Genomic DNA, 23,837 nt, shown 5'->3' on the forward strand with positions numbered 1-23,837 from the left:
TGGTATGGGCAACAGGAGGCTCCGTTTTCCTGAGGCAGCACCCAAAAAACGCCGGTATAACGGTTTGAACACCGCCCCCGACGCGTGTTATTAGTCATTATGTGATTAAGCGTCATCGTCACAACGAGAGGCAATGCCTCAAAAACTTGCAAACGGTCATAATTCAGACTATTCCTCAAAGGTCAAGACATTAAAAAAAATCAATTTTACTCACATATAAATAAACATATTATTGGGTCTAAAATATTGGTTTATACTTTGCTTTTCTAGGCAATTGTAATTTTCCGTCTAGGACCGGAATCTGTTCACGGCCCAGGTGGTGTTTACGGTTGTGTTTACGGCCGTGAACAGGTTTACGGGTTCACGGCCCATGTCTCATATATATAGGGTGAGGAGTGCATGTGTGAGCAAGAGGAGAGTGTACGGCTAAGAGAGAGCAGAGAGAGAAGAGAGGAGCTTAAGTGTGTGTGTACTATGTGTATGGAGCATCATTCTATTCATTGAATACATCATAGATTCACTTGTTCTTCTTTTTCTTCTCTTCTATTTTGATCTGACATCATCCGTTTGATTGGGATTCCGCACCATCAAACGGATCTGATTGATAAACAAGCAGATTTGGGACTTACAATTGGTATCAGAGCTTGGATTTTATCAATCAATTTGGTCAGATCTGGAGCGTATTTGATTTTATTTTTGAAGGATTTTTGCGTTTTTGGATAGATCTTGGCAAAATAAAGGGGGTTTGTTCTTCGCGTTTTTCATAAAAACGAGTTTTTGATCGAGTTTTGGAGCAAAATGGTGAAAAACGTCGTTTTTCTTCGCATCTGTTGAAGGGTTTACGGCCCTTGAAGGGTGTACGGCCCAAGAAGGGTTCACGGCCCGAAGTTCGTTTACGGCCCTCAGAGTTCACAGCCAGCCTTGCACGTGTTCGGTCGGGGTTTGCGGTCCGAGGTTCACGACCGGTCTTCACATGTTCACGGTCCTCGGTGTGCGGCCAGCCTCGCACGTGTCTGGCTCACTTGCTCGTTGAGCAGCCTCTTTCTCGTTCAACGCTTATTAAAAAAAGAGGGATTTTTGGGGCTGCCGAGTTTCGAACCCAGGTCCCTGATTCATCAACAAGGCGCATTTCCACTTGATCTAGCTTGCTAGATGGTATCCTCATTCCGGAATTAATTCATAAAGGCTCGCAACTTCAATCCAATTTCGCATTTTTTACACTTTCAGCCCAAAAATCAATTTCTTTTTATTTTTAAATTCCACTTTCTTCCAAAAATATTAGCTTTTAATTTTTGACTTTTATTTTTGACTTTTTCCTTAAAAAATTGACTTTTGACTCTAAAGTTTGACCTTTGACTTTAAACTTTGAATTTCTCGTTTGACTTTCAAATTTTCAAATTAAGCTTTTCGGTTTGACTTTTAAGTTTGACTTTTCAAGTTTGACTTCTAAAGTTGACTTTTAAGGTTGACTTTTGAGGTTTTAAGTCAAAGGGCATTTTTTTTAAAAACAATGAGTTCCTCAAACATTCCGGTCACTGAAAATTCTTGCTTTCAAACTTGCATTGATAATGTCAAAAATCTACATGAACATATCGATATTATGCGTAGAGAAATAGAGGAACTTAAATACGAGAGATATCAACTTAGGAAAGGCCAGAAACCCTTAAAAGAACAACTAGAGGCCAAGACTAAGGACTTCAGGAAGCTACAGGCAGAATACTGTGATAAGTGCATTGATTTTAAATGTCTTGAACAAGAATTTGTTGTTATAACTGCGGAACTTGACACATTGAAGACTCGTTTTGCAAATGCTGAATTTAACTTCAAAAAGTTCGATGTGTCAAGTGAAAGAGTTGCAACAATAATTGAACACCAAATGAAATGGAAGGACCAGAAACAAGTAGGCATAGGTTATGAGAGTGTCCCTCCCCTATATAACCACAATTATACTGCTACTCCTTTAACTCAAGATGAGATAGACCGGAAACCATTTATGGTGTACGGTAAACCAGATCCTCAGGTGCCAGAATGTAGTGCTAGGAAATTAGATACTAACGTTTCTACTTCCGATGCAGATTCGTCTCTAAGCCAAGGAAAGCAAAAGGCTGGAGAGAAAGTGTCTAATGATAAACCTGATGTTTTGATTTGTGATGATGTGGTTTCAAAATCTGATGATTCTGATAAGAGTGATGATGTGTCTGATAAGTCTGATGTTACTAGCACATCCACTCCATCTACACCTGTCACACAATCTGTTTCTTGCACTTATACATGTGGGAACAACCAGAAACAAGGCAAGGATACGCCACCAGGGGCAGGAAGAAACAACTTCCCAGTGAAGAAAAAGACATGTTTTCACTGTGGAACACTTGGACACATTGCCAGAAATTGTCCTAATCGCGCATACGTTCCCTACTACGCACAAGGCTGGCAAAACGCACCAAGAGAGAGATACTTCAAAAGAAACCCTTCGAGGCCACGTTCAAACAATGACAACTGGAATGCCACGAAGAACAAGAATTCAACTTCCAAGGCCAAGAATCCAACTCCCAAGAACAAAAAGGGAATGCCGGCCAAAAAGGACACTTCAAGAGATGCTCCAACGAAACCAAGACCGGCTAGGTCAAAGTTATCTCGGCGATTGGCTTCAAGTTCAAAAGCAAGTGCCGAGGCATCCATCGGATCGAAAAAGAAATGGGTTAAACCCAACTACAGATGGGTACCAAATGTTCAATCTCCCAAATCACCTAATGACTCTAATATTTCTACATCTTATTTTTGTGATAAACATGACATGTCATGGGAGAAAGTATCTTGCGTTGATGACAAAGGTCGGCCCAGTTTCAAAATGGACTGGATTCCAAAGACCAACTAATCCCGCTTTGTGTCGGAGCAGCTATGGAGGCATATCATCAGACTTCAGGTTGTTGATAGTGGTTGTTCCAGGCACATGATAGGAGGCATCTCTCAACTGTACAACACTCAGAACATTGTTTGAGAGTATGTGTCCTTTGCGGGAAAGGAAGAAAGGAGAGGATCACAAATGGGGTTTTATGCTTAACAATGTGAAGAATTTTCAGATCTGTTCTGAGATTATGCGTGCTGTTCTCAGACCTTCTGGATGCAAATTCAATCGGTGACTTACAGTTTGAGTTTTTCTTCTCTATACTCCTGAGTTTATCTTAAACTGATTCGTTTTGAAGACAAACTTTAATTTCTTATATTTTTTCGTTAGTAGGTATTATTGGGAAGTGATATCAAGATAAAGTGATAATGGGCAGTTTAAACATGTGTAAAGGACTGAATCTGAATTGTCTAGACTCTGTGTTCAATGTGCTGATAGGCACGAAGGATTTGACAGTGTGGATTTAGATAGGATTGTTTAGACTAACCATACGACGCTCGGGTAGATTGAGCAGTGAGATAAACACGAGAACCTCAGGATACACTAAATTAATACACATCTAGAACAATGGTTCAACTTTTCCTTGATGTACAAACTTATGTCCTTAATTCTGGTTCTGATAAAGTAGGTATGTAGGAAATTATTTTCTTGCTTTCTATCTGTCAGTCATATGTTGCTTCCTTTGCGTGATTAGAAGAGATCCGACCTGGAATACAACATATGCAACTCTATTTCTACGCACCTCCTTATCTATGAAATTCTTTCTATCTGTTAGCCATATGCTGTCTCCTCTGCGTGATTGAAATGATCCGACCTGGAACACACCATATGCAACATTCTACCTCTCAATCCCTCTATCTTTGTTAGTCATATGTTGTCCCCTCTGCGTGATTGAAAGAGATCCGACCTGGGACACAACATATGCATCTATCTCTAAATCTGACTTCCTCCTTAATAATTGTTTACTCACCTAAAGTAAGGAGTCTTTAGGAAGTTCTTGATAACCAGGGTATATCGGGAAGTGGGGAACACGTTCTAGTGCAACTAAAATTGAACCATTTAGAGGTTGTCTGTAGATCTCGTTGCTTGATTTAAGTGGACAACAATACCTGTGGTCGTCGTCAGCTAAATGGTTTATTTAGAAAAGTTTGTCGATATTCTTCGTGTTTAAGTGGACCACAATACCGGCAATTGACCAGATCTATTCATGAAAGTGAAGGTACTGATAAACAAGTTAAGGCTGTCTCACAACTTTGATCCCAAATATTTTTGTTTTTGTTAAATTTGTTCATAGTTTTCCTCTATGCACAAATTTAGGGGGAGAATTAAAAATATCAAAAATAAAACAAAAAAAATCAGAAAATAAAAAAATAGTGTTATTTATGTTTTATTTCTTTTTCAGAAAATATGAAAAATCCAAAAATATTGTGTGCTAAGTTTTCTTTTAGTTTTGTTTTGTCTTGAAAAGTGAATTCAGATGTAGATAAGACTCATGGAGACTGTATTGGAGAATTTCTGAGCCAAGGCTTCATCCGGGATCATCGAAGAATTCTCATTCGAAGGAGCAAGAAATGAAGATTATTCTTTCAACATTCAATCTTTCAACCCCAGAAGTAAGGTGAAACTGCACTTGAAGATTATGTGACGGATTGCATTGAAGCCTCCTCAATCAGTCTGTTGCTATCTTGAACCTGCTGAAGTGATCCAGAAGATTTGTTCTCTCTGATGTTCTCTCTGAAGATTCTCAAGCTGAAAGCGCTATCTTTCAAGAATCAGTACATCAAGCCTCCTCACCCATTGTGAGTTCAATGTCAAATTTTGAAGAAAAGCCCAACTGCTCAAGATGAAGTCATTCATTGAAGATTCATCAAGTTCATCTTGAAGTTGTGAAGAAATTGAAGATTAAAGCTGAAGCCAAGCTCCAAATGAAGATTGACAAGAAAAGCTAGCTACTTTTTAGGGGGAGCTTGTTGGGTCAATTAGAAAAGAAAGTTATAAACCAAGGAGGAGATTGTTGGGTCTAAAATATTGGTTTATACTTTGCTTTTCTAGGCAATTGTAATTTTCCGTCTAGGACCGAAATTTGTTCACGGACCAGGTGGTGTTTACGGTTGTGTTTATGGTCGTGAACAGGTTTACGGTCGTGAACCTGTTCACGGCCCATGTCTCATATATATAGGGTGAGGAGTGCATGTGTGAGCAAGAGGAGAGTGTACGGCTAAGAGAGAGCAGAGAGAGAAAAGAGGAGCTTAAATGTGTGTGTAATCAAGGTGTACCAGACGGTTTACGGCCCTGCTATAAAATCATGTGCATTGCTTGAGTTAATTCTTCTTCTACTTCATTTCTCATTTTGTTTGATTGCTATTTGTTTAATCACTGGTTTGGATCCTCAGATCTAAGGGACTTACATGTCTTGAATATAAGACAGAGTCAGGAAGGGATCTTTATCAATCAGGAGGCTTATACAAAGACCTTACTCTCCAAGTTTGGAATGGTGGGAGATTCAAAAGTGAAGGTTCCAATGGCATTCGGAACGAAACTAACACCATCTTTGGATAAACCAGCTGCTGATATGACTCTTTATCATCAGATGATAGGGTCATTGATGTATCTAACCGCTAGTCATCCAGATATCATGTTTTATGTTTGCTATTGTGCTAGGTTTCAAGCTAATCCTCGTGAACCTCACATGACAGTTGTTAAGAACATCTTCAGGTATCTCAAGCGAACATCCTTATTAGGAATATGGTACCCCTCTAGTTCAAGTTTCTTTGTGCAAGCATTTTCGAATGCTGATCTTGGAGGTTGTAGTCTAGATAGAAAAAGTACAACGGGAGGATGCCAATTTCTTGATGGAAAACTCATGAGTTGGCAATCTAAAAAGAAAACTCGCGTCTCCCTATCGACTGCTGAAGCAGAGTATATAGCCTCATCTTGCACTTCACAAGTTATTTGGATTCAGAGTCAACTTCGCGACTATAGCATCAACATGAAACGAATCCCTTTATATTGCGATTCCGAAAGCGTCATTCGCATTTGTCACAACCCAGTGCAACATTCAAAGACGAAACACATCGCACTGAGGTATCACTTCATAAAAAATCATGTGGAAGATGGAAATGTCGAGATACAGTTTGTAAGATCCGCTGATCAGTTAGCCGACATCTTCACGAAAGCCTTACCTGAACAATCCTTAAATCGCATTATTCAAGGCTTAGGAATGATAGAGTTTGAGTCCGTTCCGAAACCACCTTCGCAGTCATAAGTTTTTGACAGGCCTGCGAACTGGTGCGAACGCTCGCAGTGACTCGCAGTCATCATTTGTCCTGCGAATTGGTGCGAACGCTCCCAGTGACTCGCAACCAACTGTTCACACTGCGAATTGGTGTGAATGTTCGCAGTGACTCACGGTCTACTATTCATTCGTGGTTTGGAATTTTCTTGTATCCTTTGTACATTTTCTTTACTTATTTCTGTTTTTATTTATTTTTCAGAAAAACGAAAGTGCAAAAACATGTTATTTGTTTTGTTTTCACTTCTTTTTCAAAATATCAAAAATCCAAAAAAAAATTATTTTATTTTGTTTTCTGTTAAATCAAAAATCCAAAAATATATATATATTTTTTTTGTTTTTATTTCTTTTTTCAGAAAAACAAAAATATAAAAATATTTTCTTTATTTTCATCATTTATTTCTATTATAAAATTATAAAATACCAAAAATATTAGCCAATTGAGCAGATTTGAAGGCAAACATTTTGATCATCTCAATTACGAATGATGGGACAGGTATAAATTCTGAAACTTTACACTAGTTAGGTATTCCTAGAAGCATGTTGCTGCATGTCGACCAAAGCCTCAAAGACTTTCTATGTAGAAGCCTTAATGAATCGATAACACCAATCGTTTCTTCCCAATAAGGCTGTTTATTCACATAAGTCAAGAGCTACCTCACTCTTCTCACATTGAGTTTAGAGTTACCTGCTTTGTCACTTCGCACAACAGAGGTACATTCTTTCTTTGGAACCACCTCATACCATTTCTCCATCAACTTTCGCATTCACAAATGTAACCCTTGAGACTCTCAGAAGTTACCACTGAGGTTTATGGTTATAACCAATTTTGTGTTTATGATCTTAAATTCGTTATCACCACGAATTGAGTGAAACCCAAAATCCAACACATATATACAAATTGACGGTGAACAATAAACATGTTTTAGATATTTCACCTTGGAATTAACGAATGTCCACTTTCGTGGTCAGTACCAGGAAATCTTTTTTTTTTTGTGTGATCTTAATGAGACTATCTAGACCTAAGACGTTTCTTCCCAATAGATCCAGTTTTTATTTTCCTTGAGATTTCTATATCTATCTTAGTCACTTAAAATAATTCCAAAGCATACTTGTTTTTACAGCTACACCGGTCAGACAAGTACTTCATCGAACATTCGGACTTATATCAAGTTTCGTCGTTTGGTTGAAGATCAAACCACTCTTAAAGCCTAATTAAAAGATGTCATTCTAAGTTTCTCAACAAACATGTGATCGTAATTCAACGGGAAACCACACAGACACTTTAGAGTCTCTCTTGACTCCAAAGGAAGAGATCGTTGCCCGGGATCCACTACTTTGTGTCTTTATAAGACATCACTAATATCCCACATAATTTTGATTTATTTCTTTATCTTTGGCACACTCTCGCACGAAGATCCTTGTGATTTTCCAAAGTCTGGTTCGTGGCACTTGTATTTGCTTTTAGTCTCGCAGACACGTTGATGACCAGTCACTGCGAAAGTTCATAAATGAATCAACTGCGAAAGCGCGTATCTGATGCGGCATCTTAACGGATAAGATTGGGTGCAAGAATTTGAAACAACACTGATTTGAAACGACGTTGATTTCATGCCGCCTGACACACGTCACAGCTGTCAGTCACGCCTTTTTAGGCACCTTTTCAGTAACCGATGCAACAGATTGACGGTTTTCTCTCACCTACTACTCTGTATAAAAGGATTTCGATGCTTCATTAATCAATTACCACTTTCAAAAAGCAAACAAATCCTCTGGTGATTATTCTCTGTCTACTGTTCATCTTCTTCATCAACACGAATCAATGGCAGCATCATCAGAGACACTTTCTGTTGAAGAAACCATGGCTCAGTCCTCAATCCTCAACTTCAAGGCCAATCAAAACATGGTTCTCGATCTCGACCCCACCAAATACGACGAGTCTCTTCAACTCATCGTCGAATGCTTAAGGTACTCTCCACTTGTTATTGCACTCACTAAGTCAGAAATTGTTCCTCTGGTGCATCTTTCAAAGGCCTACTCCACTGCTAGTTATCAAAAAGGGGAAGAACCGGTCACGTTCGAAATCCACAACCACAAAACCCACATAAAGAAATCGAGGTTCTGCAACCTCCTAAGGCTTCCTCTGGGTCGTGACCTAATTAACCCTGAAAGCATCTCCAACTCAACGATTTTGGGGACGTCTACCAGATGGGCTACAAGGAAACGTTAACGGCAGTTTCCAAGTTCAAAAAGCCCAACTTGCTGCCGATGTGGAATGGCTTATTCACACTGCTCTTCAAGAGTTTCTCTGAACGGGTTACTGGCTCGGATTGTGCGAGCAAGTTTTTCATGACGATGATGTACGGCATCTACTCCGGCATCAACTTGGACTATGGGTCAGTTCTCTGTGCTCAGTTCGTACAAAGTACTCTCTCAACAACTTGACACAGTGAAATCTCCTATGTTCGCTTCTGGTCTATCGTTGTTCAAAGGGTGATTAACAAGTTTAGAATCCCCTATTTGGAAGGTTTATCTTTGGCTTCTATCCAGATCTTCCACAAAACGAACATCATTCTCGCTGACAACTCCAAATTCAACTTTATCGGTTCGATTCCTGAAGCAATGCTTCATGACATATCGACTGCGAGTGATGTACTGCGAGCCTATCACACTCTACCCCTCTCAGGCTTTCGCCCACTGATAGACGAAATGTGAAAGGTCTTGGATGAGGCGGATAAACCCAAGAAGGGAGGCAACAAGAAGGGTACGAAAGTTGGTCCTTCTGAACCAGCTCCTTCACCCAAAAAGGGAGGCAAACGAAAGTCTGATGCTGAACCTTCTGCACCAGCTCAGGCACCAAAAAGGAAGAGAGTCAAGAAGATGGCTCGTCAACCACGAACTCCGACACTAAGTGATCAAGAGGATTCACAATATCAAACGTTTTCGGATATTCACATTCAAAAGGAGGTTCAGAACGAAGAAGATGTTTCTTCTCAACCGAAGGTTTCGGAGCCGGCAACTACGAATCCTGAGGTATCAACTACAATCCCATCTTCTGTTCCACTTAATGAAGTTTTTTTCCAAGATTTTCCTGTCCCTTCTCCAACTGCCACTATTTCCACTCCCATTACAATTGCCCCATGCCCACCTGTTTCATTGGGAGTTTCGCAAGTCCAAACCCCATTCTTTTCTGATTCCACCGCCACTACCACTACCACTACTGTTGATCCTCCGGTAACTGTCAACGCATATGATGCGGGGGTAAGTGCTTCGGGATTCACAGTTGGACATTCCACTCAACATGTCTCTCCTTTCCGTCAGTATGATCCAGATACGATCTATGGTGATGATGATGACGACTTTGCGGGATTCACGACGAAGCCCCCGTCACAAGAGGCCAACTCAAGGCGATTAATGAGAAACTGGACTCGTTGCTCCAAGCTTCTAAAACATCATCAAGTGACGATTATTCACAAGCAACAATAAAGTCCTTCCTAGAGACCCTTACGAAAGAACACTCTGCTAACCTTGAGAAGACAAACAAAGCGGTAGATGCTTCTGCTTCGGTGTTCAACACCACGACCAAAAAAGTCGATAAACTAATTACTGATGCTCGTGCGTACATGGAGAAATTTCAAACCTCCTTCGAGTCCAACACAGTGAAGGCCAATGAAGTCATTTCTGGCCTTGGCTCCACACTTAAAACGGAGAAAGCGAAACTCGAAGAATTTCACACTGGTATTCAAAAAGATAATGTCGAGCTCAACTCCTCCATTTCATCAAAAATCACGCAGCTTCAGGATGACTTGGCCAATAAGAGTAAGATAATGGATTCTCTTGCTGTAAAGACTGAGAAGGTGAAAGTCTTAACGGTCAAGTTAGTGAATGTAGAGAAACGAGTCAATGATCTGTTGTCTGAAAAAGCAGCTATGAAAAGTTATATAGCAGATGTGAATGCACTGCTTTCAGACATCATTGAGACTCATGACTCAATGATCACGATAACAGTCAAGAAGCATATCTAAGAAAAACTCAGGCATGTATTCGCCATGCTTCACAGTCTGGAAGGTGTTCGGAATCCAGTTTAATTCCGAAACAAGGGGGAGAAGGTGTGAATCAATCCAAGAAGGAAAACCCCAAACCTTCGGTCAAGCCCACTATTAAGCCAAAAAGCAAAATTTAACCGAAAGGCAAAGAGAAGTTGTTCAGTGAAGAACCAATAGTTGATAACAGTAAAGATGAAGAGCCTGATGAACACGAGCTAAAAAGAAGAAAGGACTGTGAAACTCAGATGGATGAGCACCAAAGAATCATTCGTGAGGCTGAAGCGAAAGAAAAAGTTGAACGCGAAGCTCATGCCATGCTGGAAAGCCGAAAGAACTTGTTTCCAGTATGGACCTTGAAGCGAATCCTGAGTGAAGTTGTTGATATGCCAAGTCAGTATTGGTTGGAACTAGTTGTGCTGTTCGATCTTCAGAATACACAAGATTCGCAGTTGGACCTTCCGATCACTCCGAAAGCCTTCAGGTTTCGCAGGTTTATGAAAGTTGCGAATGTCCCGGCAACAGACATCGGTGCTGACCACTTGCTTTTCGTTCTACCTTAAGCATATGAAGCTGTAGTATGAGACTTGGAGTACAAGCAAAATTACGGCTGTGAAGGTCACTGGTCCACATGAAACCGATAGCTTCCCAAATGCGAAATTCAAGGTTGCTAGAGGTTCAACGAGTCAGATGCATGAGTTTACTCTTGCCGGTCTTCTATGCCAGAATCCATATGATTGGATCATGTTGTGCAACTTATTGTTGAGGGATGGACGGAAATATGAGCCCGTTGTTGCTCACCTTAAGCAGATGATAATTTCATACATTCATGAGGTTGGTCAAATGGATGTTGAGATTACTGCAGTGTTGCGAAGGAAGCCAAGTGAACTCCCCAAAGATAATCCTGATGATTTCGATAAAATGAAACTCGGGAAGATACAAAAGGATGGATGGTGCGTAGCTTTTCAGTTGAACGAGCGAACTGATGTAGAATTTCACAAAGTTTATTTCTTTCTCGACGACAGACACTTATTCTCGACTTCGTGCCTGGAGTATATTTTGGACTTCGTCAACAAGCATAGGGGTAACATAAAAGGTGACAAGAAGTGCTTTTCGGATATGATTCTATTCTATGTATCTTCAAGTTCGCAAGGTTCTGCTGGGCGTAATTCCGAAAGTTTTTGAAGTGCAGAAGCGAACTCAGCAGTGAAGGACTCTCGCCTCAATCGACGCAAATGGGGAGATTGTTGAGTATTTTAGTGTTGCGTCTTTTGGGCCCTTTACTTAGTGTTTTGTATATCCGGGTTGGGCCTGTCCACCCGTGATTAATGATTAGGGTTTTACTATTTAAGGTGCATGCATGCATCCTGTATTTGTTAATCGTGTCATTGTAAACCCTACACACCTCTACAGTAGCAGTTCTTTATCGAGCTCTTCTGAGGTTGTGATTTATAATCATTCGAAATATTCTTGATTCATATTATGTCTTTAATTGCTTATACTTGTTTGAATCTAATCGATCATTAGAGTTTTAAACTCATCACATTGAACTTATTTTTGTTCCATCTGAAGATGAAATTGTTGATGTCTTTACTAAGGCATTAGATGAAACCAAATTCAATGGTTTTCTGAACAAAATGGGTATGATGTTTCCTGATCCTCAATTCTTTCAAGAGGCTTGCACTCTCTGATGTTATCATCGGAAAAGTGAAATAATTTCGAAGTCAAATCAATTTCTCATCTCGGAGTTGTTTCCTCTCGGAATAAATAGGATCGTTTTACGTGTCTTTTTATCTGACCTCTTCTTCTAGTCATAAGTTATACAGCTCTCTCAATCTTTGGAAGTCCATGACCAATATAAGTCACATTGGTATTTTTTATCTCATCGTGGAATCTATATGAAAAAGTGTGTTATGAAGTTCATCTTAGAATTCCATTCAGAAACGGTAATGTGCTTTCATCTCTTACCCTGTCCGAGATCATTTCTTTCTCGTCTCGGAACTTCAAAATCTGTTTAAATATCTTCCTTCCTTTTACCTCTGATATTCAGCCTGAGTCTGTGCAATCTCGGAATCTATATCACGTACAAGTACTTTCTTTTTCATCTCAGAAGTATCTTATGACAATTCATCTCGGAACTTTTATGCTCCGAGATCACATTGTGAATCCATCTCGGAACTTTCTAGCTCCGAGATCACTCTCTTGAAAAGAAGTTCTAAAGGTTTTTCGTTATTGTTTGTGAAACATTTTCTTAATAACTCAAACGATTATATTTTTTTAATGATGATTACCCTTTAATCCTAGAAAATCGCACCTTTTTTGTACACGTCTCCGTAAAGTAAACATCATGTCAATCAAATGACGGTTTCCATTTTGCACGTCTTGCCATTGTTTTCTTTAGTCCTTGCAGATCAAATCATACCAAAAGTGGCAACACATTTAATGCGGTCCATATCCACATCCGGATATCATCATTACACTTTTTCAACCCGACCTATTTCTTTCAAACCTATAAAAAGCCTTCAAAAACCCATTTGTCACTTTACGCTCTCCAAACATTCATCCCTTTTTCTCTGCAAGAAAATTGTTCTTCGAGCTCTCATAACCTGCAACAATGCCATCTTCACAATCCGCTCCCAAAATCACCAAAAATGCTCCTAAGAAGAAATCATCAAAAGGTTCTGCCTCATCATCCTCAACTGAATCGTTTCTCCGTGATACCACACAACTCTTCTCTTTGGATCCCATGGACTATGACGAGTCCATCCGAGTCATGATCGAGTTTAGTGCTCGCCATCCCATCTCAGTTCCACTCACCAAGATTCTTGACCCACCCATTCCCCTTCGTCTCCTTCATACAACTTTTGACATAATCAAAATTGAAGACAAAGTTCTTGAGAAAAGGATCACTGGTGATCGCATTGTACCACTTCACAAGCCAACTTTCTTCAAGGCTATTGGGATTCCAGAAAACCCTAAGGGTTTCAAGGTTCAAGAACCAACGTCTAAATAGTTTCAGACGTTTCTCAGTCACATTAGGTATGCTGAAGAGTTCAAAGCAAAGAAATTCAAGAAATCTGCAGTTCCTGGGCTATGAACAGTCCTTATGCACTTAATCCTTCGAGGTCTATCTGGGAAACATGGAGGCACGAACACAATGAGCAAGGATTGGCTCTATTTCATTTACAACATCTTTTCGGAGAAGACAAATGTTGTTGATCTAACGGAAGTCCTGTGGCAAGAATTTCGGAAGTTTTCTGTCAAACGAAAGCCTTAAGAGATATCGAGTCCGAGATTCTGGGCTCTGACCATCCAACAACTATACCGAGAGAGGCACGAACCAATCCCAGTTAACGCAGTTTTGAAAGAGGTATTTCTATCCTTCAAAACTATTAAGACTTATCGCCTTCCGAACCAAGCATCTTTCGGACCAATTCGTAGATTGCCTGAACATATGTTGGCCACTGTACCATCCGAGTCCCCCCATTTGAAACAACACTTGGAGACTTCGATTATGTATAGCCCTACACAGTCTAACCCTGTCTCCGTTGAGCCTACCTTGGATGTGGCCAAGCCAGTTCCTTCTGGCGGAAAGATAAAGAAGGTTGCAAAAAGAAAGACCTCCCCCTCGAAACCTAAATCCAAAAAGAGAGCCAAAGTCGACACTTCCTCTCAAAAGGAATCTGTTAAAGACATTCCGACTGAATATGGTCATCCTCTTACCCCACCTGCCCACTCTTCTGAAGTACCCTTCGGAGATTCAAAAACCACTGCACACACTCACGGGGAGTCTCCTCATAATCCACCCTTACCTTCCCAACAAGGTGATGCTGGTGTTAAACAAAGTTCCTTGCACCCCCCCCCCCCCCCCCCGTGAAACACACCCACGTGTCATCTCGGATATCCCTTATTTTTCTTCCATACAAGCACGATTTGAGACCCCTGTCTCGGATCCTAAACATTACGAAGCGGGAGTTGTCCCTCCTGTCTCGGATGCCACAACTGGTCTGATACCTGGCAAAGGTAAAGGACGACCAGGTACTGACGATCTAGATTGGTTAGACTTTGTCAGCAGGGCTCATTCAAGGAATCCAGAGCTTACCAGATCACAGGTTGAAGCCACTCTCATTTCAATGAGGAACAGAGCGATCCAAAGCAATCTTCCATTCGTTGCTCCATCCGATGAAGTTGTTGATCAAGAGTTTGCATGTAGAGAGACCTTGTCACACCCCCAAACCGGAACGGCGGAAATGTTTAGGGGCGGAGGACGTCATGTACAGTATCACAACAATTGAATAATATTAATCAAAGCAACAACAACCATTGTATTAATAGTATAATGTTTACATTACATTTGAATCATACACGATTGACTCCAAAAGTAAATACAAGTAAAGACTCAAAGCTACTATGCTCCATCTTCTTGAATTCGGGCGTATACCTGTCTACTAATGTCCTGAGAATACAAGTAGGTTTTGAAAAAGTATCAGCATAAAGCTGGTGAGTTCATAAGCGTATTGTTTTAGGAAAACTGTCCTTTGTTCTTTCGAAAAGTGCGTTGTGTTTCTCCAGAAAACCTTATATTTCCTGATGTGATGAATGATAAGTAAAATGCTTCATACAAGTTATTCCTGCGAGTACTTAGTGTATACAAATCATATACAATCCAGATCGAACAAACAATCGATTGTGTGGTTCTGCCCTAAGCCCACAACCAAACAATGAACAGGAAATGAGGCGGAGGCCACACATTCCACTGGTTGTCGGATCCTCATGTACATAATCCTGAAGTATTCACTAGATACTTACAAAGTTAACTGTATTGGTTCTTTGATATCTGTTGAAAGTGTTCCTCAAGAAAATCCAATATTTTCTTATGAAAAGCATGATTAAACTCATTCTTTCTATAACTACTTAGTTCATACTAGTTACGCAGGAACCAATATCGAATAGATAGTTAATTGTGTGGATCTGCCCTAAACCCACAACCAAACAAGGAACAGGGAATGAGGCGGAAACCACACATTCCACAATCTTTCGGATATTCTTCGTACGTAACCCGGATGCATAAACTAAGGAATTAAAGAATTAATAATGAATACTTGTTAATTGAATAATAAACCAACTGTTTATAAAGTACTGATGTTTACCCTGGAAAATCCTATATTTTCCCTAATTATAAGTTATTGAATTATCTGTTCCAAATCGTAGAGTACAAGTATCTACCATACTTATGTTGTTTAAGCATTGTTCTGTTTGAAAACCCTAGCTACCACCAGTATGTATAGTAGTCTTATTACATAAATAAAACTAGTTGAAAACGTGTTGTTCTATATACTGAAAAATGTTGTTAATACCCTCCTGTGATCACTTAGTACATACGAGTTATAGAAACCTAGATCGAACAGACAGTCGATTGGGTGATTATGCCCTAAGCCGACAACCAAACAAGGAACAGGAAATGAGGCGGCGATCACACATCCCACTGCATGTCGGATGTTAATTTCATATTACCCAAATGTACATACTAAGTTATCACATAGTTACTAACCCTGTTGACTGTTTGTTAAGTACATTATTACGTGAACGAGTCGTTGTTTCCCCTGTGATTTCTTATAACCATACTAATGGACAAATACCAATACGACGTACTTCGGATGTCGAAAACTGAACAGACGTTTGTCACCCCCGGTTGACTATAGCTAATAGTCAGGGTGCGGGATTGTCAGTCCCGTATAGATCTATACACAAACTCACGCTCTCCCTCCAGGAGACTCTGGTTCCTAAGAAGTCGTATCTCACACTGTAGTTCTCTCAACGAATCCACGAATAATAATATGAAAACCTTTTTGTTACTAACATGAATTCTTATAAAATAATATCTTTCATTTCATAATTCATAAGTTTGTTTCCTTTGTTCTGAAAATTGTGTTTGCAATGTTTGTATCCTAACATTGTTTGTAAAACTGATTTCAAGTCTAGTAGTAACGATGTTTAACATGTTTTAGTAAGTTCTACATTCGATGTATACTAATGATGGAAAATATATTAAACCAAATAATATTTTCAAACACAAGATTACTTGTGCTTTTACTTGTATTCCCCCTCCCCCCTGAAAACATTAAAAACTCGGAAAATATAGGGGTATCTCTTTTACTGGTTTTTGGAGCCTTGGGGTGTTCACGGCCGATGATAGTTGAGAGATAATGGGAGTGATCACGGTTAGGAGGAGGAGTAATGAGAAGAAAATGAGCACCATATATATATATATATATATATATATATATATATATAGGGTGGTGTACGGCCGTAGACCCGGTGTACGGCCGTAGACCCGGTGTACGGCCGTAGACCCTGTTTACGGTCGTACACACCTTGTGAATGGTTTTCCGGACCGAGTCAATCTCTCAAACCTCGAGTAAACACATTCTAACACCCATTCATACATTACACTAAGGTTAGAAGCTCTCAAACGGTCCTTTAATATGGCTAAAAGGTAGCTGAAACAAGTTGGACCTTGGATTAAATTGATTGACTTTACAATGCGAAATTTCGGGTTGTCACAGACCCTCAACGACAACATCATCTCGGACAACCCTCCGAAGTCTCCCTACCATGATGCACTCCACCCTGATCCTGATGAGGAGCACTCGTCTGAATTCATGTTCGATGACGACAGTGCGTCCATTGTTGCTCCTCCTGATCGCTCATCTATTCTTTTTTCTCAAAAACCATCTTCATCTAGACCAGCTTGTGACTTCGGGACTCTCATTATCCTCGTCCGAACCAGTTGATGAAGAAATTCAAGCTGAAGGAGAAACTGAAACCAATCCTCCAAAGGATGATCAAACAATAACTGCCAACAAACCTAGCCCTTCTGAACCGCATGTGAATCAAGAGCATGATAAAGCCAAGACTACGAGTTCCTCTTTGGACACAGGATCATCAACAGGAAACTATGTTGATCCCTCTCCCTTGATGGAACTCCAAGACTGTGAGTTCCTTTTTGAATGACGACCCTGAGTAGTCGTCTCTGGTTATTCACTCAGTCGATGTAAAAGAGATTTTGCGGGATGAATACAAAACACCGTCGCTAGCACCTTTTAGGCGTTCTAAGCGCCAAAAAGTTATGTCCATATGGTATAGGTCGCCTTTGATACAAATGAAGAGGAAAAGTGTTACACGACAACAACCGGCATCGTTGGAAAATCTTTTAGATCCTACCGTACACACTGTTTATAAAGAACGAGATGACTCGTTGTTGTTTGGTTACAATTATTTGACCGGTTTTGCTACGCTTGAGTTTTGGACACGGTTATATGTGGATAGTCATGGAGGATGGTTGTCATGTGATGTAAGTAATATAATTATTTGCTTATTACATAATACGCTTCTAATAACAATACTTACTTTACTGCAAAAAAAAATTAATTGGTAGCACATCATGATGTGCATCTCATTGTTGGTAGAGCGTAGAGCGGATGATGCTCGGTGGATGGTTGTGCCGTCAACTTTCAACACTGATACATTTGACTGGAGTGACACGGTTGATGGATCCGTTTACCCAGCATGGGCAGAGTGTGATACAATATACTTTTGTTTGGATTACATTACCTGGGTATTTATATACTAATTAATTATTTCTAACCTTTTTTGTAGATTTACATTCCAATCAATATACCACATGCTTATCGGTTTTTGGGTGCTTTGTATTTGAAGACATTCCAAATGACTATATACGATAGTCATTGGAAGGGCAGCTACCATTTGAAAAATGAGGATTGGTTTATAGGTATGAAAGCTCGCATCCACAAACTGCTGGTGGGAGTCAATTACTGGGGTACCGAACCAACCGATTAAATCCTACTTGAGAGCTTCAAGATGACCCTTGAAAAGCCCCCATACATACCACAACAGATTGGCATTAGAGGGGATTGTGGGGTATTTTTCTGTTGGTTCCTGGAGGCATTGATCACTGGGAAATCGATTTCCATAGAGGGTAAAACCACCGGTCCATGAGCTATGGGTTATAGAAAACTGAAAGGTCATAGTATATGGTTTGGGCTAGGCATTACATGTATAGATGAGTTAGGGCATTTGAGATTGTTAGTTGGAGTCTTTTGGTATGTTTTAGAGTTTTCGGTCTAGGAAGGTTTTCGGTCAAGGTGTGACCGAAAACCTGTTTTCGGTCAATGTCTATTGGTATAAATAGGTTGTCAGATGTCATTTGTCAGAGTCGTTCACTGTGTTTTCGGTCCATTGAGTTGTATTAGACGATTTTCAGATCTAATCGTATGCCAGCTCAATTTTAATCATTTTTCTTCTCATCTTCTTTATTATTTCATTTGCTTGATTGATCATTGGTATAGATCCTTCCATCAAGGACCTTACAATTGGTATCAGAGCTTCAAACCGGTGTCAATTAAGCTTGTTATTCAGTTCTCGGTTTCACAAGCATTTGTTCATCAAGTTCTCGGTCACTCAAAGGTTGTTTTGATAGAATTTGAAGATCAGATTGGAGTTTACATCGTGTGGAATTAAGATCTGTTTGGAATTCAAACTTTTTGGTCAAGTTCTTATAGTTTTCGGCTTGATCTTCATCAACCGAAAACTCATTTTGAACCGAATTTTCGTTGATAAGTGGTGTTTTGAAGCTTCATTTGGTATTCTCATTGCGTGGAAATCAAATCAGAACGAAAAATCAAGCTCTTCATTGAAATCTGTGGAGTTTTCGGTCTAATCTTCAGAAACCGAAAACTGCTCTTCAGCCGAAATTCTTGTGTTCTTCAACCGAAATCTCTTGAATCTTCAAAAACCGAAAACTCTTGAATCTTCATAAACCTAAATCTCTTGAATCATTCAGAAACTGAAAACCTCATTTCTTCAACCGAAAACCCATTTTTCTTTGTTTTTTGGTTTATTTTTCAAGTTAATTTCTTTAAAAAAAATTCAATTAAAAAATGGAATCTCAAAACATGTCTGCTCATCATGAATTGGATGCTATCATGGGTACCACTACTCGAATTCATCGATTGTTATCAGCAGAAGGATTTCCTGAATGGAAATATCGGATTGAAAAGTACATTAAGATGAAGGATTTTAAAATTTGGAGAAGTATTTTGAGAGGTCCAATCCGTATCACAACCACATTGGAAGATGGCACTATAATTGATAAGCAAGTTGAAAACTACACCGATGATGATTTCGAGAGAGTCGAGGAACAGGAAAAGGCTCTTGCCACACTCACTATGTCATTATCCCTAGAAATTGCTCAAGGTTTCCATGAGTACACTTCAGCAAAGGCATTATGGGAAGCATTGATCGAAGTTTACGAAGGAAATGAAGACATGAAACAAAGTCGCCAAGACATGTTGCGACAGAAGTTCAACATGTTTAACTATGTATTGGGGGATACTCTTGAGAATCAATTGCAAAGGTTTATCACACTCACAACCGAGATGAGTTCTGCTGGTGTTATGGTTACAAAATCTGAGATCAACAAGAAGCTGCTAAATTCTTTACGAAAATATTGGGATATGAATGTTTCAGTGATAAAAAAGGACCAAAGATTTGAACCGTTTGAGTTTGGCTGAAACAATGGCGATCATTAAGGCTTGCGATCTCGATGATAAGCAAAGAGAGATTAATCATGTTAATTCATACTCCTCTGCAAATCTTGGAATTCAAACCACCAACAACACTACTTTCTCAAGTTTCTCTATTCCTCAAGTTTCTCAAGTATCTCATGTTTCTCAAGTTCAACCCTATGTGACTCATCAGCCCACTTCATATGTTATCCCATCAATGCAAAACATTCAAGTTTCTCAACCTCAATCTTCTCTTCAACAAGTTGATCCTGTTGTTGGTTCATCCTCAAATGCACCCATTCAGGCTCAAGGAAATAATCTTCAATCTTCATTATTGAAAGAAAAAGAATAAAATCTGGCCCTCGCCACTGGTCTAGTGAACTACTACAATGCTTTTGTGGTCGGAGAACTTTCCCCATAATTATCATTTACTGACTTAGATCAGATCCATCCAGAGGATGTGGAGGAGATGGACATCACATGGCAAATGGCTATGGCTGTTTTTAGGGCAAAACAATTCTCCAAGAAAACTGGGAAGAACAACTGGAGTGTGAACTCTGACAAGAAAGTAGGGTTCAACAAAGGAAAGTTGAGGTGTTATAACTGCCATGAACCTGGACACTTTGCTCGAGAATGTCCAAAACCAGACCGAAGAGAGAATTCTGAGCGAGCTATGGTGCCAGTGAACAACAATAAGGGGTCCTCTGCAAACAATCAGCCTGCAAACTTGGCTATGGTGGCTCAATCCTTTGATTGGGAAGACCAGATTCAGGCTCTGAATATTTCAGGACCTGAAAATGCACATCTTGCCCAGATCAAGGATGGTGTGGAAGAAGAAACAGAGAAGGATCCTGAAGAGGAAATGATGAATCTTCAATTTGCATTCATGGTGCAAACCACTTCAGAGCCTGCCAAACCCGAGGTCAGTGAAATTGGTTGCTCTCAATCTTGTATGAAAACTGTTAAATTCTTACATGGCCAAATTGAACTAATCAAGAGAGAGAATGAGGACCTTAAGTACGAAGGCTATACACTTAGGAAAAATCAAAAGCCTTTGAAAACTCAATTAGAAAACAAAACAAAGGATTTTAAGAAATTGCAAGAGGATTACAGCAACAAGTGTGAGAATTATGATCATCTTAAAAGAAAACTTGCTGCTGTAACCGCTGAACTTGACGCATTGAAAAACCGATTTGAAAATGCTGAATTTAATTTTAAAAAATTCGATGGGTCAAGTGAACTAGTTGCAAAAATGATCGCGGAACAAATGCAGTGGAAGGACATTACTTGTGGTAACCAGATAAAAGTAGGATTAGGATTTGAGAGTGTCCCTCCTCCTTTCAATCATAATTACACTGTTATTCCTCTATCTCAAGAAGAAATTGACAGAGAACCTTTCATGGTTTATGGGAAATCAGCTTCTGAACAAGCAACATGGTCTAATGATAAAATTTTGGATACTAACATTTCTACCTCAAGTGCAGATATGTCAGTAGTTCAGGGGGAGCAAGAAGCTGAAAAGTCTGAGTCGAATAATTCTGTGTCTAAATTTGGTGTTGAATTTTGTGATGAGTCTGTGTTAAACTCAAACACTAATGTCTTTGTTTCTGGTGGTGTGTTGTTTCAGACTAATAATTTTGAAAATAATGATGTTGTTTCTGATAAAGTTGCCAAATCTGACTCGAGTGCTTCTACATCTTTTACGTTTGCTACACAATCTAGTATTTGTTCTTGCAAATGTGAAAATGCTAGAAAAGATAATAAAAGCCAGAAATCTGACAAAAGCAGTACCAAGTCGAATGATAATAAACAAATTTGCTTCAATTGTGGTACTGTTGGTCATATTGCCCGAAATTGTCTCAATCAGATGTTTGTTCATTACTTGTCACAAAGAGGAGAGAATGAGTCTAGAGGACGGTCTTTAATTAGAAAGTTCTCAAGACCTCGCTCTCGAGATAATGACTCGATAGCAAATCAAAACAAGAAAATGGCAGTTTTTCATAAGAACAAACAGGTTTTTAATAAAATCACAAACAGTTTGCCAAAATCGACCAAAGCTAAGCCAAAGTCGATTTCGTCAAAATGCAGGTCTGGTTCTTCAACTTCTTCAAGTAGCAAATCCACCTGCTCAAAGCAAACTAAAGAGAAAATTGTTTCAAAACCTAAATATCAATGGGTGCCAAAAATAAAGTCTAATCAGTCATCATCATCCTCTGTACCTGCTGTAAATGAGATTTCAACTTCAGGAAAATTAAAAGATAAATTTGTGAATGTTAAGGGTCAACCCAGGAATGTAATGACCTGGGTCCCCAAATCTAAATGATTCCGCTCATTGTGCAGGGACAGTTGTGGAGGAATGTCGTCAGACCCTGGTATGTCGACAGCGGCTGCTCCCGGCACATGACAGGAGATATCTCCCAATTGCACAACATTCAGACCTTTAATGGGGGATATGTCTCCTTTGCGGGCGGAGAGGGCGGAAAAATCACACAAAGAGGAACGGTGACCAATGGAGTGCTTAGTTTTGAGAACGTCAACTATGCTCCTGAGTTGAAGCACAGTTTATTGAGTGTTTCTCAAATCTGCGACAAGGGTTATTCGACACACTTCACTGATAAGGAATGTCTAATCTTAAAGCCTGGCATTGTCATCCCAGAGGAGTGGATTCTTGTCAAATCAAATCGAGATGGGAATGCCTACATTATTGACATGAACAACAACATACCTGATGAAGTCACTTGTCTCTTTTCAAAAGTCTCAGAACAAAACGCTATGTTGTGGCATCGTCGACTTGGCCATGCAAATGCAAAGAATCTGAATCGTCTTGCCAAAAACGAAATGGTCCTTGGTCTACCCGTCAGAGACTTCATTACTTTTGAAAAATGTGTGTCATGTGCTCAAGGCAAACATCATCTAAAGCCACATCTGCCAAAGCATGTCAACTCCATCAGCCAGGTGCTCCAATTGTTGCACATGGATTTGCTTGGTCCGGTCAACGTCCTCAGCATCAACTGAACTCCTCTTTCCTTTCACTTTTCTTATCCCAGACCGAAAACCTCTCGTTTCTCTCTCAACCTTCGGAAAATTTTTGTGCTAATTCCTTGAAATTGATCCAAAATCTTCACAGGTATGATGTTTTCGACCATGGATACACCATTATTGCAGAGAATCGACCACGAAATCGAGGCCTAATCGTTAAAAGGGAACTGTCGACAGGCTTTCGGTCCAACAGTTCTCGGTCCTGAGCTTTAGGTCCATCGGCTAACCGGCTTTCGATCTAGCCGTATTCGGTCCAACGGCTCACAACTCCAACGGCTTCAAGACCATCAGCTTTCGGTCTAAATGGCTAAGATGCTTTCGGTCTTGGAGCTTTCGGTCTTGAATCTGTTAACCAAAAACCTAATTTTTTTTTAATATCAAATGGCCAATTAAATTGATTTAATTGAGAGAATTATTTTAAGTGTTAAAATCAAAAGTTTTTCTCACTTGGCTAGGTTTGTGCAGGCAGAAATGGCAAGTCTCAAGGTTGCTGAAAGTCATAACGTGTCAATTCTCCTAGATGATCCCCCAGTGGCACACAATGAATTCAAGTCAATGATGTTTGGATTAAGGGAACGCTGCATCTTCACTGCACTAATCTAGAATCCAGTCATCTATCTGAACCTAATCAATGAGTTCTGGAGATCTGCAAATGTCAAGAAAGGAGAAGATGGCTCAGTGATCATTGAAGCTTCTGTCAAAGGGTGTAAAGTTGTCATCACTGAGCAATTTATCAGAGATGTTTTAATGATTGATGATCAGGCAACTTACCCAACTGATATCAATTTGGAACAAGTTGAAACGTATCTTGAGAAAATGGGATATGAAGGTGACTTCCCACCCACTTTGAAAAAGTTGTTACCTCCTTACTGGAGGTTTCTAGCTCACGTATTCGTTAACTGCATTTCTGGAAGGAAGGGTGGCTCAGATGAGATATCTTCAAGGAATACTCAGGCAATTGTTGCTTTGGC

At 39.7% G+C, this 23,837-nt stretch overlaps 1 protein-coding gene across 1 annotated transcript; it reads left to right on the forward strand.

The window, feature by feature from the left end:
- The first annotated feature begins 19,215 nt into the window (after nucleotides 1-19,215).
- LOC145157385 (uncharacterized) lies at nucleotides 19,216-19,833 on the forward strand. Its single transcript, XM_079076431.1, has one exon. It carries the CDS (start codon nucleotides 19,216-19,218, stop codon nucleotides 19,831-19,833), a length of 618 nt encoding a protein of 205 aa, XP_078932557.1.
- Nucleotides 19,834-23,837: the final 4,004 nt, after the last annotated feature.

Source organism: Lactuca virosa, chromosome 2, assembly GCF_052849685.1.
Source record: "Lactuca virosa cultivar CGN04683 chromosome 2, Lactuca_virosa_CGN04683_v6, whole genome shotgun sequence".
Classification (NCBI taxonomy): domain Eukaryota; kingdom Viridiplantae; phylum Streptophyta; class Magnoliopsida; order Asterales; family Asteraceae; genus Lactuca; species Lactuca virosa.